The sequence below is a fragment of the Balaenoptera borealis genome (genome assembly GCF_965194805.1).
Source record: "Balaenoptera borealis genome assembly, chromosome: 5".
NCBI classification, from domain to species: domain Eukaryota; kingdom Metazoa; phylum Chordata; class Mammalia; order Artiodactyla; family Balaenopteridae; genus Balaenoptera; species Balaenoptera borealis.
Genome location: NC_138862.1, coordinates 70,106,093 through 70,118,985, shown reverse-complemented (window position 1 = coordinate 70,118,985; position 12,893 = coordinate 70,106,093). Strand labels below are relative to the sequence as shown.

Below are 12,893 nucleotides of genomic sequence, written 5' to 3'. Positions count from 1 at the left end.
ACTTAGCAAATACATAATCACTATGTTGATAACTGAACACAAAATGACTCCTCTCCATAACTCCTCTGGCCCACGGTGCAGAGTGGGCAGCTATTTACTTATTTTCACTAGGAATGGGTCTATAAAAGGCAGTAGGAAAAAGTATGTCCTGCTTAGAAGCTAGGCTTCTCTCCAGCTGCCTGGGTCATCTGCAACAGTCCCAGAGTTCAGGGTATTCTAATAGATTTTCTGTATGCTGTAACAGGGTGGGGGGTGGTTTATAGCTGGCTTATAAAGAGAAGAGAACTGAGAAGATATGTTTTTGACCTGTGTTTCTTTTGCTCAAGAAAATGGGGTGGGACACCTTCTCCAGGGGAGATTATCCTTGGGAAGGTCGGACCCTCAACTCCTGGGTCTGGAGGAGTTTATTGCCTTCATTTTGGTGGGGCTTGGTGATCTCATGCTTATTTATGATGATTTCTTATTAACACAGAAGACCAAGGCATCTTCTCAAAGATAAGAGGACAGTCACAGATTCTGCAGCAGCTTTTGAGCCAGCTGTGCTCCTGAGTGCCTGATAAGATAGTCTCCTAAGTGCACTCCTGACGTTTGGACCCCTTCCTGGGCCCCTGGACCACACTGTTGTCCCATTCAAATGCTCCCTCAACTCTCCAGCTTTAGAACTGGGTCCTAATCCTACACTGAACCCAAAGCTCTGGCCAACGGGGATTAGATGCCTGGGAACTGGTGAAGGCTGAAGGGTCTGTGTCAGGAAAAACTGGAGATGTGGGCCAGGGGTTGGGTAAACCAGCCCAGGAAGTGACAGCTCTTCCTATGGAGGTCTTTGTGAAAGTCACACCCCTGATTCTGCTTATGGAGAAGTATAGCCTTAGGGGAAATGGGAACTCAGTGTCTGACAGTGTTACCACATGGGCAACATATCCCATATACCGAAGCTCAGAGTCTAAATAATTACAATCTGGAGTGTGAGTGTGTGTGGACACGTGTGTGCATGTGGGCATACATGGGATGCCAATGTACATACACTGGGTCTGCTAGTCATAAAAAGAGTTTTCTCCCACCCAGAATACTTCTAAGTCAATTGCTCTCTCACCACCATTTGTGGGCTTGGGAAATGCCAATTTATTTTAATAATATAAGCCACAGATTCATAGGAAAGAAAATCTGCTGTAGAAAGAAATTATGTGATGTATTTCAAAACCAAAAACAAAGGAGTTTCAGATCATCTGTTGTTTCAGATATCTGGACCAGTGCTCCCCACCATTTGTAGACAGTTGAGAGCTGGCTGTACGTTCTGCTTCCCACTATTCTGGCCCATTGCAGGCCCTTCTGGTCCACACCAGACGAGACCAGTTCTGGGGGATGTGGGGAGCCCATCCAGGAGTGTGGGTTGTATTACCCAAGCCAATCCACTCCTCTGTAAACTCTGTCCCCATATGCAGGGAGCCAAGCTAATGAAATAACACAATGCCTGGCTATTCTCTGCAGAGACTGCCAAGATTTCTCCCCCTCTCATCACAGGACAATGACCAAGAAAAGGTGTGAGACATTTCCAAGATATGTCCATCCCATGTTCTAGAGATGCTCAAACTCTCCTACTATAGGAAAAAGGGGCTTTTTTGCAGAGTAACCCTAGATAAGCTCACCTGAATAGCCTTCCCACCATGGTCCTGGACCTTCAGTTCCTTATAACTGTTTCCATTCTCTCTTCTTTATTGAAGTAGGGGCTTCCTACAGCAGGGTCTGTCTCTACTGCTAAACTAAGTCTGCCCCTTACCTGGACTCTGGACAAAGGTAAATGAAATCAAAATAACCCCTCCCTAACACATTCATAATTGTTCCTTCAGCACCGAGAGGGGACCTTATCCTGGCCATGCTGGTCTTGGGGCTCCTGCCTCCTGGAGGAATCTCTCTCTACCTTAGCCACACCCTTCTTTTGGCTACCACCTCCCTTGGTGGCTCCCAAGCCTGTGTATCCTGGTTGGCACCAAAGGGTCAACTAAAATCTCCTGAATTTAGTCCATTCATGAATAGGAGAGGAGAGGACAGCCTGTGATCACCAACATCCATCACCTCCAGAACTCTGTTTTTGTTTTGTTTATTCTTTTCCAAAACTGATATGAAGTTTTTATATGCTTTCTCTTGAAGTGCCCTCCAAAAGAGTCATTGTAGGTGACTGTAACACGGAGACTTGAGAAAGAAATACTTAAGCAGTCATCCACTGGTCTTAGGAAAACTCGGATTCAGAAGGGCCCAGAGAGATGAAGATATAAAAAATAAGTCCTCTTCATAAGCCCCATCATATTGCTTATCTCAGATGAATGAAGATGAGGACTCTTGGGGGTTGCAGTAAGAGCTGCAGTGACAGTCCCACCATACCACCCCCACATTACAGTCCTTTGGCTGTCTAGCCAGTCCAGAGAGCCCCGACTCAAAGCCACCTCCTTGCCAAGGCTTTCCCCAGACACTTCACTCCAGCGCTCATCCAAAGTCCCCTCTCCTTGATGCCTGCAGCATTTCCTGTCCCTACGGGTGGTCCTGCTTCTTCTCGTCTAACTATTCCACGTGTGAGACGTGACTGTCAGGTGGTTCTTGAGGGAATGGACTCATCTTACACTTCCTTTTATCTTCCCCGGGCACCCAGCACAGTGTTTATCAGAGGACAGGTGCCCAGTGAAGCCCTGCTGAATGTAATTGACAGTAACGGGTGAGATGCTTAAAGAGAAGGTGACTCCTCTTAGGTAGAACTCAGTGGGGTGTCACAGAGAGGGTTGCTGCCTGCAGAGTCCACCGCCCCGTGGAAGCAAAGGTTCACCCCACCCCCGCTCCCGGAAGCTGGTGAGGCTGTGCTGGGGGCAGAGACGCTGGTTACCTCTTACTATTGTTCCTCTGTTTGGCTGGTGTTTTGGGGAGCTGAATTGGCTCCTTTAAAGCTCCTTTCAGGTGAATGATCCTCTCTTGAATCACCTCGCGTATGTTCTTGATCCATTCCTGCTTGGTTTCTATGCTGGAGGCCTGGAGTGCCACAGGGAGAGAGAGTGAGAATCTCATTTCCCTTCAATCCACTGAAACAGTTCTCAACCCTCCTCTTGCAGGCTTAATCCATCATCTTCAAGGGTACCAAATGTTGGAGGGGTTTATTTCTCTCGTTTTATACTTGTGACTCTTCAATCCCAGGGACATGCTTCTCCAACTCCTAGAACAGGTCTATGACCCCAAGACTCAATGTAGATTTCTAAGGGATGATTTTCAAAGTATTTAATAACCTGGGAGGCACTGACCAACACTGATATTTGCCCCTGCTGGGCCAAGGGTTAACACTTCAGTTACTAGATTCTGAGGAGGTCTGGGGAGTACGGGAGGGGCAGCAAGGGGGCATTTGGAGGCAGCAGCCATTTACCAACTGGTATAACTGGATATACGTCAGGAGGCTCAACACCTATATGGCTACATAGGCTCGTACTGATTGAAAGTCAGTCCTGGGTTTTTAGCCTGGTAAACCTGTTAATTGAAGGCACTGCTACCACTCCATGAATACCCCATTTGTCTTCATGGAAGTTTTCTCAGGTACTTCTGCCTCATGTCAGGTAGCACTTATGCTGGCGATTCAGAGTAAACAAGTGTGAAGCTTGGTCAGGGCTGGCCCATCTCTTCCTTGGGGATGGGCACTTCCCTGGTAAGCACGTGACTGGTGGGTGCACCGTGTGCAGGATCTCTCCTCGGTTACACTAACAGGACCACAGGCACTGACTCAGTTCCCAGGCCACGTGCAGCCTGGGGAGCTGAGGTGACTCCTAAGGCCCCTTCTCAACACTGCTCTCAATCAGCACAGTTCCCACGTTAGTATGATTCACTAGAGCTTCTAGAACATGAGTTCCCAGAGGCCTGGGTTCATATCCCATACGTAGTCATCCTCCACAGCACTGGGCAGAATACCTTACACGTGGAAGGTGCTCAGGAAAATAAATGCTGAGTGAATGTGGAGCAAATCAAGGTGCTGTTTACCAAAGGGTCATCTGTTGGCCTTGCCACTTGAAGGAGCCATATGGACAGAACGTATTTAAGTGGGCCCTGTTGAGGCCATTCCCTGCCTTCTTCCCTCCATGCTCCAACAGGTGCCTGGACTGAGGAGACCACTCATCTTGAGATTTCAGTCTACTTTCATGATAGAATTTGCATCTCAACACCCACGTGAAGCTGCCATTCCCGAGAGAGAGAGAAGCCCAGTGGTCCGGTGGATTCTCCAGGCCCCAGCTTTTAGGTGGATCCTGCCCACATCCCTCCGCGCTCCCTTCAGCTATCCCCAACCCTGGTCTTGTGCCCAGCAGAGAGCAGTACTTACTTTCAGCACTGTTTTATTGTCTGAGGATGGGGTGCGCCCAGACCACAAGGCGAATTTGCAGGGATCGCCCTCTACGTGCTCCGTCACACCCAGCTCTGAGGTCTGTAGACAGGAAATGCCTGTGAGAGGCGGGGAAGGGGAAGGCAGTGGGGAGACTTAGGGCTGGGGTTGGGAAGGGAAAGGCAACAGAGAGGAGAGGACCGAGGGAGGGGCTCTGTCAATCAAACTTAAACAGACCGGATGTTCTGTTCTTCTACCCAGGATGCAAGGACCTACAGGCACGTGCCTGATGAGCAGGTAGGCAGGGAGGGAAGGTGAAGAGGGAGGCGCCCAAAGCCAACTGGAAGAAGAACGGTGAACTCTAAGATGCAAAGGTGGGAGTCGAGGGGGCGCTTTCCAACTAGGATGCATTTTCATTTGTCCAGGATGGCTTTGGTGTGGCGCCAGGGGAGAGATGAGCCAAGTGTTCAAGGTCCCTTCCTACCCAAGGGCACTATGCAAATGGGGAGTCTCGTCTGACCCCACCTGCCCCACCTACCAGTAGCTTGTTCTTGTAAACATATTTTGTGTGTCCTGAAGAGTCTTTGATCTCCTTGCTGAAAACCAAGGAGATCTCAAAGAGGAACAGGTGTCGCTCGCGCCCCTTCCGGATCAGCGACTTGGGGTCCCACACTTGAAAGGCATCCTGCAGAATCAGCTCCCCCTGCACGTCCAGGTTCTCGTCGAACCCTGAAAAACACCCAGGTCTCCTCTCCAGAACCAGTATCAGTGGAAGCTCCTGCAAAGCTCCTGTGCAGCCTCCCCCAGCCCCACTGTCAGCCGGGGACCTCCTGCAAAGTAAACCCCATCTTTCCTTTTCCCTCCACAGCTCCCACCATCCCTGTCTTGGAGCTCGGAGTGGGGCTGAGGACAAACACTGCCTGCCTGAATGCCCTTGACTCTGCTCCATTTGTTGTGGCTTCATTTCTTACATTCCATTCCTAGGACTCTTCCTAGGATTGCTCCTATACTGCGTGGTGCACAAGCCTTCAACAATTTATATTCATGCCACTTTAAATAGAGGTTCTGAAACTTTAGGGTGGGTAAGAATCACCTAGACGGCTTATGAAAACACAGATTCCTGCCCATTCCTCAATGCCCAAGAGACTGGGATTCAGTAGGTGTGGGGTGGAGCCCATGACTTTGCACTCTGACAAGCTCCCAGGTGCTGCTGCTGCCGGTCCACAGAGCATCCCTTGAGTAGCTGGATCCAGAATACAGGTCAGGGACAGGCTGGAGGAGAGGGTGCTTACAGAGGCGGGCATGCAGGGCGTGGCAGGGGGCAGTGGGCGTGGGGAGCAGGTGCAAACAGAAAAGGAGGAGGTGGAGAAAGTGTGACACTAGGAATATGTTCAGACGGTCAGGGCTCAGTCTAGAGCAGGTAATCAGGGCTCCTTTGCATGAAGAAGTGGGGCTTCCTGTGCTAAGGGTGGCCCAGGAAGTACTGAAACCAGACCAAGTCTTTTAGATGGCACTGGGGTGGTGGGGGGGAGGGCAAGTGGTGGGGGGTGATGGAGCCCAGAAGAGAGAAAATACCCCACAGGTTTACCGTGTACAACGGAGTAGACTCACCTTCCTTATCTCACCTGTTTGTCAGCCCAGTTGGGATACTGAGTATTAACACATCTAACAGTTTCCACCCCAATGAGGCTGCTCTGCCCATATCCGCTCTGTTTTGCGGTGTTAGGAGCACTTATTGGAGTCTCACTCTACCAGGTTTCTGGGCCCCAAGAGCATGGTTCCAGCCGATGAATGTGCTTCAGCAAAGTCCTATCAGGTTTAGCTGGCTGGACTTTTCTTACCAGCTAGGAAGGGCATGAGGGTAGCCGCATACCAACACGAATGTACTTAATGCAACTGAACTGTACACTTAAAAATGGTTAGGATGGTAAACTTTACGTTATGTATATTTTAGTATTAAAAAAAAGAGCAGGGCACAAGGCTAAAGACGGTGGGTGTGTGTATGTGCAGGATTTCTACTTATTCTGATGACAAATGCAATGCAAATGTTATGCAGAGGAAGAGGGCTGCTGTGGGTCAGGGCTCTAGCACATTTATAGTAAGGATGACAGCCTGTCCTACTCTACCTCTCAGGCAGCAAGTTGTCCACATATTTGATTCGGCACAGGCCTGGAGGCAGGTGTTAGCCGAGCTAGCCCCTGTGGATCTCCTCTCACGCTTCCCCAGGGCCTATGTAACAATTTGTCATTTCTCCTCTCTTCTAGCTTGTCCCCTTGCCTGACTTCACGCCACCTCCCTCCCATGACACAAGCTTCATGGTCTTAGGAAAGGAGGAGGCTCCCCTGAGCAGGCTGAGAGGACAGCTACCTTCCAGCATGCTGACGTGCATGGCATCATTGGCTTTCTTTGGGACACTGAGCATCACCTCCAGGCCATCCTTGAGCTCCCCTTTCCCTTCTTCACAGCAAGTTAATAGTTCCTGCGAAAAAAGTCCAGATACATTGAGAACTGTTTCCCCCAGCTTCCCCACCCTCCCGCTACCTAACCCCTCAAGGCAATTATATACCAATTCCTCAAGGAATTATATACCAGCTTCATTCTCTGTAATGGTCCCCTCTGAGGTATAAGGAAAGTGCGGTGGGGTGGAAAGGTTATCTCCAGAGAATTCAACCACCATGCTTTTCCCAGACTGAGCTTCCTCAGCTCAGTCTAATCCAAACTAACTCAATTCAACCCAACTCCCAAATGGCTGGCACTAGAAGTCAGCAACTAGGGCATCCTCTGTCACTCGACTGACCTCCTGGAGGTCAGGGAATACCCCTGGCAAAACACATGAACAGAGGCGCAGTACTGTGTGATCATAAAGAGGAGACAAATGGTGTGCAAAGGACACACAGCACTCATACATCACTGCATGCCTACTGCCAGCACCACTTTTATTTACACACCTCTACTGCCTGAATGACTTCCACCACACTGGGAGCAACTTGGGGTTACGGACACTATAGGCATAGTTTTTCAGAGTTATAGAAGATTTTTAGATCAAATGGATCAGGAGTTCCTAACCTGGGGCCAATAGATGAGATTATGGATTAGTCCTTGCATTGTCAGATGAGGACACTGTGATTAACAGGGACACAGATTTCCCCCAGGTTATAGAATTCACTAGAGGCCATGCAGGAGCCTGAATCCAGGTCTCTTGAATCCAAATCCAAGTACTCCATCCACCACGCCAACCTGTCTTCCACTTGTCCTCCTGGACCGTGTCCTCTCTTTTACATTCTCATTGGAGACTAGGTCATTACTATATCCATAAAAGATATATAGTATCTGGTTGATGGAGAAAAGATAATTTCCAACTATTTTAGTAACCATAAAGACCACTCGGAATGATTTCATCCAAACCAGAGGCATGCTGGCTTTCATTTTTCCTATCAGGGTTATCATATCTTGCTCACTTTGACACTGGGAAGGAAAAAGTTAAGCAAGAGATCTACAATCCATACTCTCTCCTTCTGTGGAGGAGAGAGGGAATGGTGTAAGGGAAGGCAGGGAACGGGTGGATGGGTGGGGATGCATTTCCAGGAAAGAAAGAAGTTGACAAGATCAAACCTTATAAACACATTAACGAAAGACCTCTTGACAAACTAGTAGTATTTGCTAGCAGAAGAGTACTTATTTATGGAGTGCTGTTAGTAGGATATATCTGGTCTGTCTAGGACTTCTCATGGTAAACAAACCTAGAATCCAAGGGCAGTATCACATAAGCTACATAACTGTCTAAGTAAAAAGTGATTACATTTCATGACCAAAATGGCTCTCTTCAGGGTAAGTGATAGGATGCAACATACATCATTTAGAAACCTTGCATGTTAATCAGGGCCACAGCACATCCTGATGCTGTAAGAAAGGACTTGGAGCTATTGATGACCTTCTCTCTGTGTTTTACCTCTGTTTTGGGATTATTTGTATCTTTGAAATTATTAGTAAAGCTTTATACTTGGTAAGATTATCTGATTAATGAGCATCTGATATGAGAATCCAAGTCTTTGTGTTATCTTGGATACATTTCCATATGAAGAAGAGAGCTTTGAGTGTCCAAAGAAGAGGTGAACTGCCCAGAGTACACGTTTGGGAGGTAGACATGATCAGTTCTCAGCTCTGTCCTTGCTTCCAGTCAGTATAATAGCGTCATTGTTTAGAAAGCTGTATTTACTTCTGCCAACCTGAAGTTCTCTGATTCTCCCCATCCTTTCCTAATTTTAATCCTCCCAACCTGTTGTCATACATCATCAAAGGAACTTCTAGGCAGAAACATAAGAGAAAAATAAGAAATATGCTTCAGGGACTTCCCTGGTGGCACAGTGGTCAAGAATCCATCTGCCAATGCAGGGGACACGGGTTCGAGCCCTGGTCCAGGAAGATCCCACATGCCGTGGAGCAACTAAGCCCACGTGCCACAACTACTGAGCCTGCGCTCTAGAGCCTGGGAGCCACAACTGCTGAGCCCGCGTGCCACAACTACTGAAGCCCGTGTGCCTAGAGCCTGTGCTCCACAACAAGAGAAGCCACCGCAACGACAAGCCTGTGCACTGCAACGAAAAGTAGCCCCCTCTCGCCACAACTAAAGAAAGCCTGTGCGCAGCAAAAAAGACCCAACTCAGCCAAAAAAAAGAGAAATATGCTTCAGTTTGCAACAGAAAATACCAATTAGCTTAACCTCCCAAAGCAATTTGGCAAGTCCACCAATCAGCTAGCAAAACCAGTGAGTTCTCCTCAGACCCCTGCTACGGTTTACGATAAGGAGAAGGCTCCACCTTTAATTTAGACTCCAAAAGGACAGCTGTAGCAGATTTACATGCAGACTGTTGAACACTCTGACTTTCACTTTCATGCAACACCTAAAGGGAGGAACCCCAGAGGATACTGATAATTAAATATCAATTTACTCGGAATAAAACTAACTTTAATAAGAAAATAAATCCCATATTATTTATTTATAGGAAAAGCAAACTATTTTTCTTCTACTCAGCAGGCACTCTGCTACCAGCACATTTAAAAGAGGTCAAATTTATCTTAACTCTTTTTTGTCCCAAATAATTTTTCAATGTCTCTACAACAAATTGCCCCCTACTTCACTGTCTCCCTTCTCAGTTACCTGCACGGTCCTCTCTTCCTAAAACATCCAGTTACAGAATGAAGGCCCAGAGCCCACCCCTCCATCTGCCTAAAGCAAAACACAGGGCAGCCCATCCATCCTCTACTTCCCTGCCTTGTCCATGTCACAAAATTCATCCTAGGAACTTCAGCCTTATGGGATTAACGGGGAGAGGTGAAAAACTATATTTCTTTTCGAACTGCATCTTAATTGATGTAAGACCCTGGCAGTGTGGGTGGGCAAGCCAGTTTTGTTTTGTTTTTTCAATGCACAACCCCACCAACTCCCGGAAAGGCTTTGGGATACTTACATTTGAAAACCACAAAAATAAATTTAAAAAAAATCTTCTGGCACAAGAAAAATCATTTAGAAGGGTCATGCATCAAGTGGGCTAGAGAAGGAGAGGATAATTATACACAGAAATCTGGCTAAGGAGAAATTCCTGTAAGTAACCACAAAAGCGGATGCTAAGTATCTGACAGTCAAAGGCAAAGAAGGACCTCGAGCTCTTGTGATTTAAAGGTAGGAAGCACACCAATTTTTCAGAAGAGAAGCCTCTCGCCACCACTCCGAGATCTTAGGAGAATTTCTGTGAGTCTTTATATAAGAAACGTCAAAAACAGACAGGATGGCATCCTCAAAATGCCAGCAGCGGTTCTGCCCAAACAGCCGTGATGTTCTGCACATAGTTATTTCTGATACCAGTCTCAATAAAGGCCAAGGGCGTGATGCCCTGTGGTGATTCTCTAAGTCATTTCTGCAGGGTTGGGAGACTGGAGGGCCTGGAAGTGAAGCCCACTGTCTCTTCCTGGAGTCGAAGAAGGAGAAGGTTTGAAGGAGGAGGCTGAAGGGGAAGAAGGACGGTGCAGGGCCCTGCCCTGATCCAGAGGGTTGAAGAGAGGTCAGGGCATGACTCACTGCTGCCCCCACTCCTCTTATCACGGAGCTACAAGTGCTAAGGCAGGAAGACCCCACAGACTGGAAAGCTGGGCACACTCCAATGTGATTAGAATCTAGATTTGAAACTAGACTGTTTTTCAGATTTAGTGAAGCAGATAGAACATGTGAGGTTCAGCAAGTATCTCATAGAGCTGAACTTTACCAGATTTTCTCTGGAACTATACTATTTATGACATGCCTCTCCCTATTCTTTTATCCCTTGCATTTGAGAAGCGACGAGCAAAATATTCAAACTTAGGGAAAACTCCATGCTTGCACATTAAGAATTAATATAGATACAGGTTATATAACTGCCTATGATATTGATTTCCCAGGCTTTCTGTGGGGAAATGTCATATTTTCAGACTGTCAGTGTATCCTTCTCTGAGAAGAATCAGCCCAAATCACTCAGTATTTTACATAATTTGATTATTTGACTTTTAAAGAGAAAGATTTTGGAAAAAACCCAAATCTCTTGGTTGGCTCCAGAAGAACCCCTAACATATGGGGTCCTACAGATACAGAGTGCCACTGTGTTTTAATATGTACTTTTTAACTATTTCCTCTCTGAAACCTCCTAGTCTTGACAAACATGGAGATTAAGGCAATGGTAGGTGCTGCCCTGGGCCTCCACTGCCCACGTAGACTGGCACCGCCCCTAACGCCTTGACCCCAGATCCCATCGGAAGCAGGGGCCACCAGGAGGAATCTGCCCAAAAGGGAAGGACAGGAGAGACTCTAGGTACCAGCCAGTGCCTGGGGTGGCAGTCACTAAAAGCTGTGCAGTGGTGGATGTATGTGAAAATAGTCACAATCCATTCCTGCTCCCATTTCTCCTCTCCCCCACCCCAATAAGCATCTGGAATTTCATGGGACAGAACATGCAGTAGAACCAGCAGTGCCAGCGTGGGCTCATCTCTGAAGTTCTGCTCCAGGTAGAGGAAAGGTCTTGAGGTGGAAGCTTTCCCATCCTTGGGCAAAGCTGGGATTCCCTGGGCCTGGTCAACAGTGTGGTCAGGGTGGCAGAGAGGGGAGGGGAGATACCTTCAGGAGCAGCTGGTACTTAGTGATCCTCTGGACGGGCTTAATTAGGTAGGAAGAGATGGAGTTGGCCAGACCGTGCCGCTGCTGTATCTCCTACAGGGATTAAAAACAGGCACCGTTAGACACAGAGGGCCATGTGCACATATGTCTTCTGGGAGGAGGTGGGCTGGGTTAAGGAGAGAGGAGAAAAGGGAAAAGGGCACACAACTATGAGAAACTGCTCTTTGATGGGAAAAGGAAGAGGAATGGCATTCTATAAAGGGAAAATGTATAAACCAAAACACACAGGAAATAATCATTGTATCTTTAGATGATAATGAGGACCATACCTGAGCAGTACAGAGGATCACACCTAGATTCTAGAAAAGTGAACATACACTTAGATAAGAAGATGGATGTAGGTCGTTGATGGGGTGGAGCTAGAAGAATGAATTAGGATGTGATGGGGAGCTTCTCAGGGGTAAAATATTGTAGATCTTAAATAGGAGCAAAACATGGTGAAAGCAATGTTTCAGAAAGATTAATATAAGCCTAATAGCAACATAGAGGGTGGAAGCTGGGAAATAGAGACAGAGAGACCAGTTCAGAGATTACTGCAAAAGTCCGAGTGTGTAAACACGGAGTTGCCATATGATCCAGCAATTCTACTTCTAGGTATATACCTGAGAGAAATCAAAATATATGTCCACACAAAGACTTGCATAAAATGTTCATAGCAGTATTATTAAGAGCAGTGAAAAGGTGGACACAACCCAAATCTCCGTCAACTGATGAATGAAAAAACAAAATGTAGTATAGTCATACAATGGAATATTATTTGGCCATGAAAAGGAATGAAGTACTGAGACACTACAACATAGATGAATCTTAACTTTATGCTAAGTGAAAGAAGTCAGTCACAAAAGAACACATATTATATCATTCCATTTTTAATGAAATGTCCGGAAGAGGAAAATCTATAGAGATAGGAAATAGATCATTGGTTGCTTAGAGCTGGGGGAGTAGGAAGGAGGATAAGGTGGAGGGGTGATAGCTAAAGGGCGTGGGGTTGCTTTATGAGATAATGAAATAGTTGCACATGTCTGTGAGTATACTAAACAATTAAATTGTACCCTTTACATATACGTATAATATACATCTGTATCTCCAGGCGTGTAATGTGGAGGCTTGCCATAAACAAAGATTAGTGAGAACAAAGCGTTGGGAGGAGTACAAGAAACATTTTAAAGCTCGACAAGATGATAGGACTTGCTACGCGGCTATGAAGGAGGGTGATAATAATAAAAGAGGGAATAATAAAAAAAAAATTCCACTTTCCGCCAACTATCCCAGAAAGTAGCAATGTTCTCACTCATTTGCCTCTTCCCTAGAGGTGTGTAGTTATAGCAAGACTTTTTCAAGGAAAATGGG

At 46.7% G+C, this 12,893-nt stretch overlaps 1 protein-coding gene across 12 annotated transcripts in view; it reads right to left on the bottom strand.

Moving 5' to 3' along the window:
* The window catches only part of LOC309628841 (kalirin), a gene marked incomplete at its 3' end in the record, with an annotated part of 315,688 nt that overhangs the window by 215,224 nt on the left and 87,571 nt on the right, over window positions 1-12,893 (bottom strand). For all 12 annotated transcript variants that reach the window (XM_082392269.1, XM_082392257.1, XM_082392258.1 and 9 more), the window contains exons 18-22: window positions 11,484-11,576; window positions 6,710-6,821; window positions 4,881-5,071; window positions 4,343-4,444; window positions 2,873-3,015 (exon numbers count right to left, since the gene is read on the bottom strand). In XM_082392269.1, the coding sequence (XP_082248395.1) occupies window positions 2,873-3,015; window positions 4,343-4,444; window positions 4,881-5,071; window positions 6,710-6,821; window positions 11,484-11,576 (641 nt within the window). The remainder of the gene's footprint in view (window positions 1-2,872; window positions 3,016-4,342; window positions 4,445-4,880; window positions 5,072-6,709; window positions 6,822-11,483; window positions 11,577-12,893) is intronic.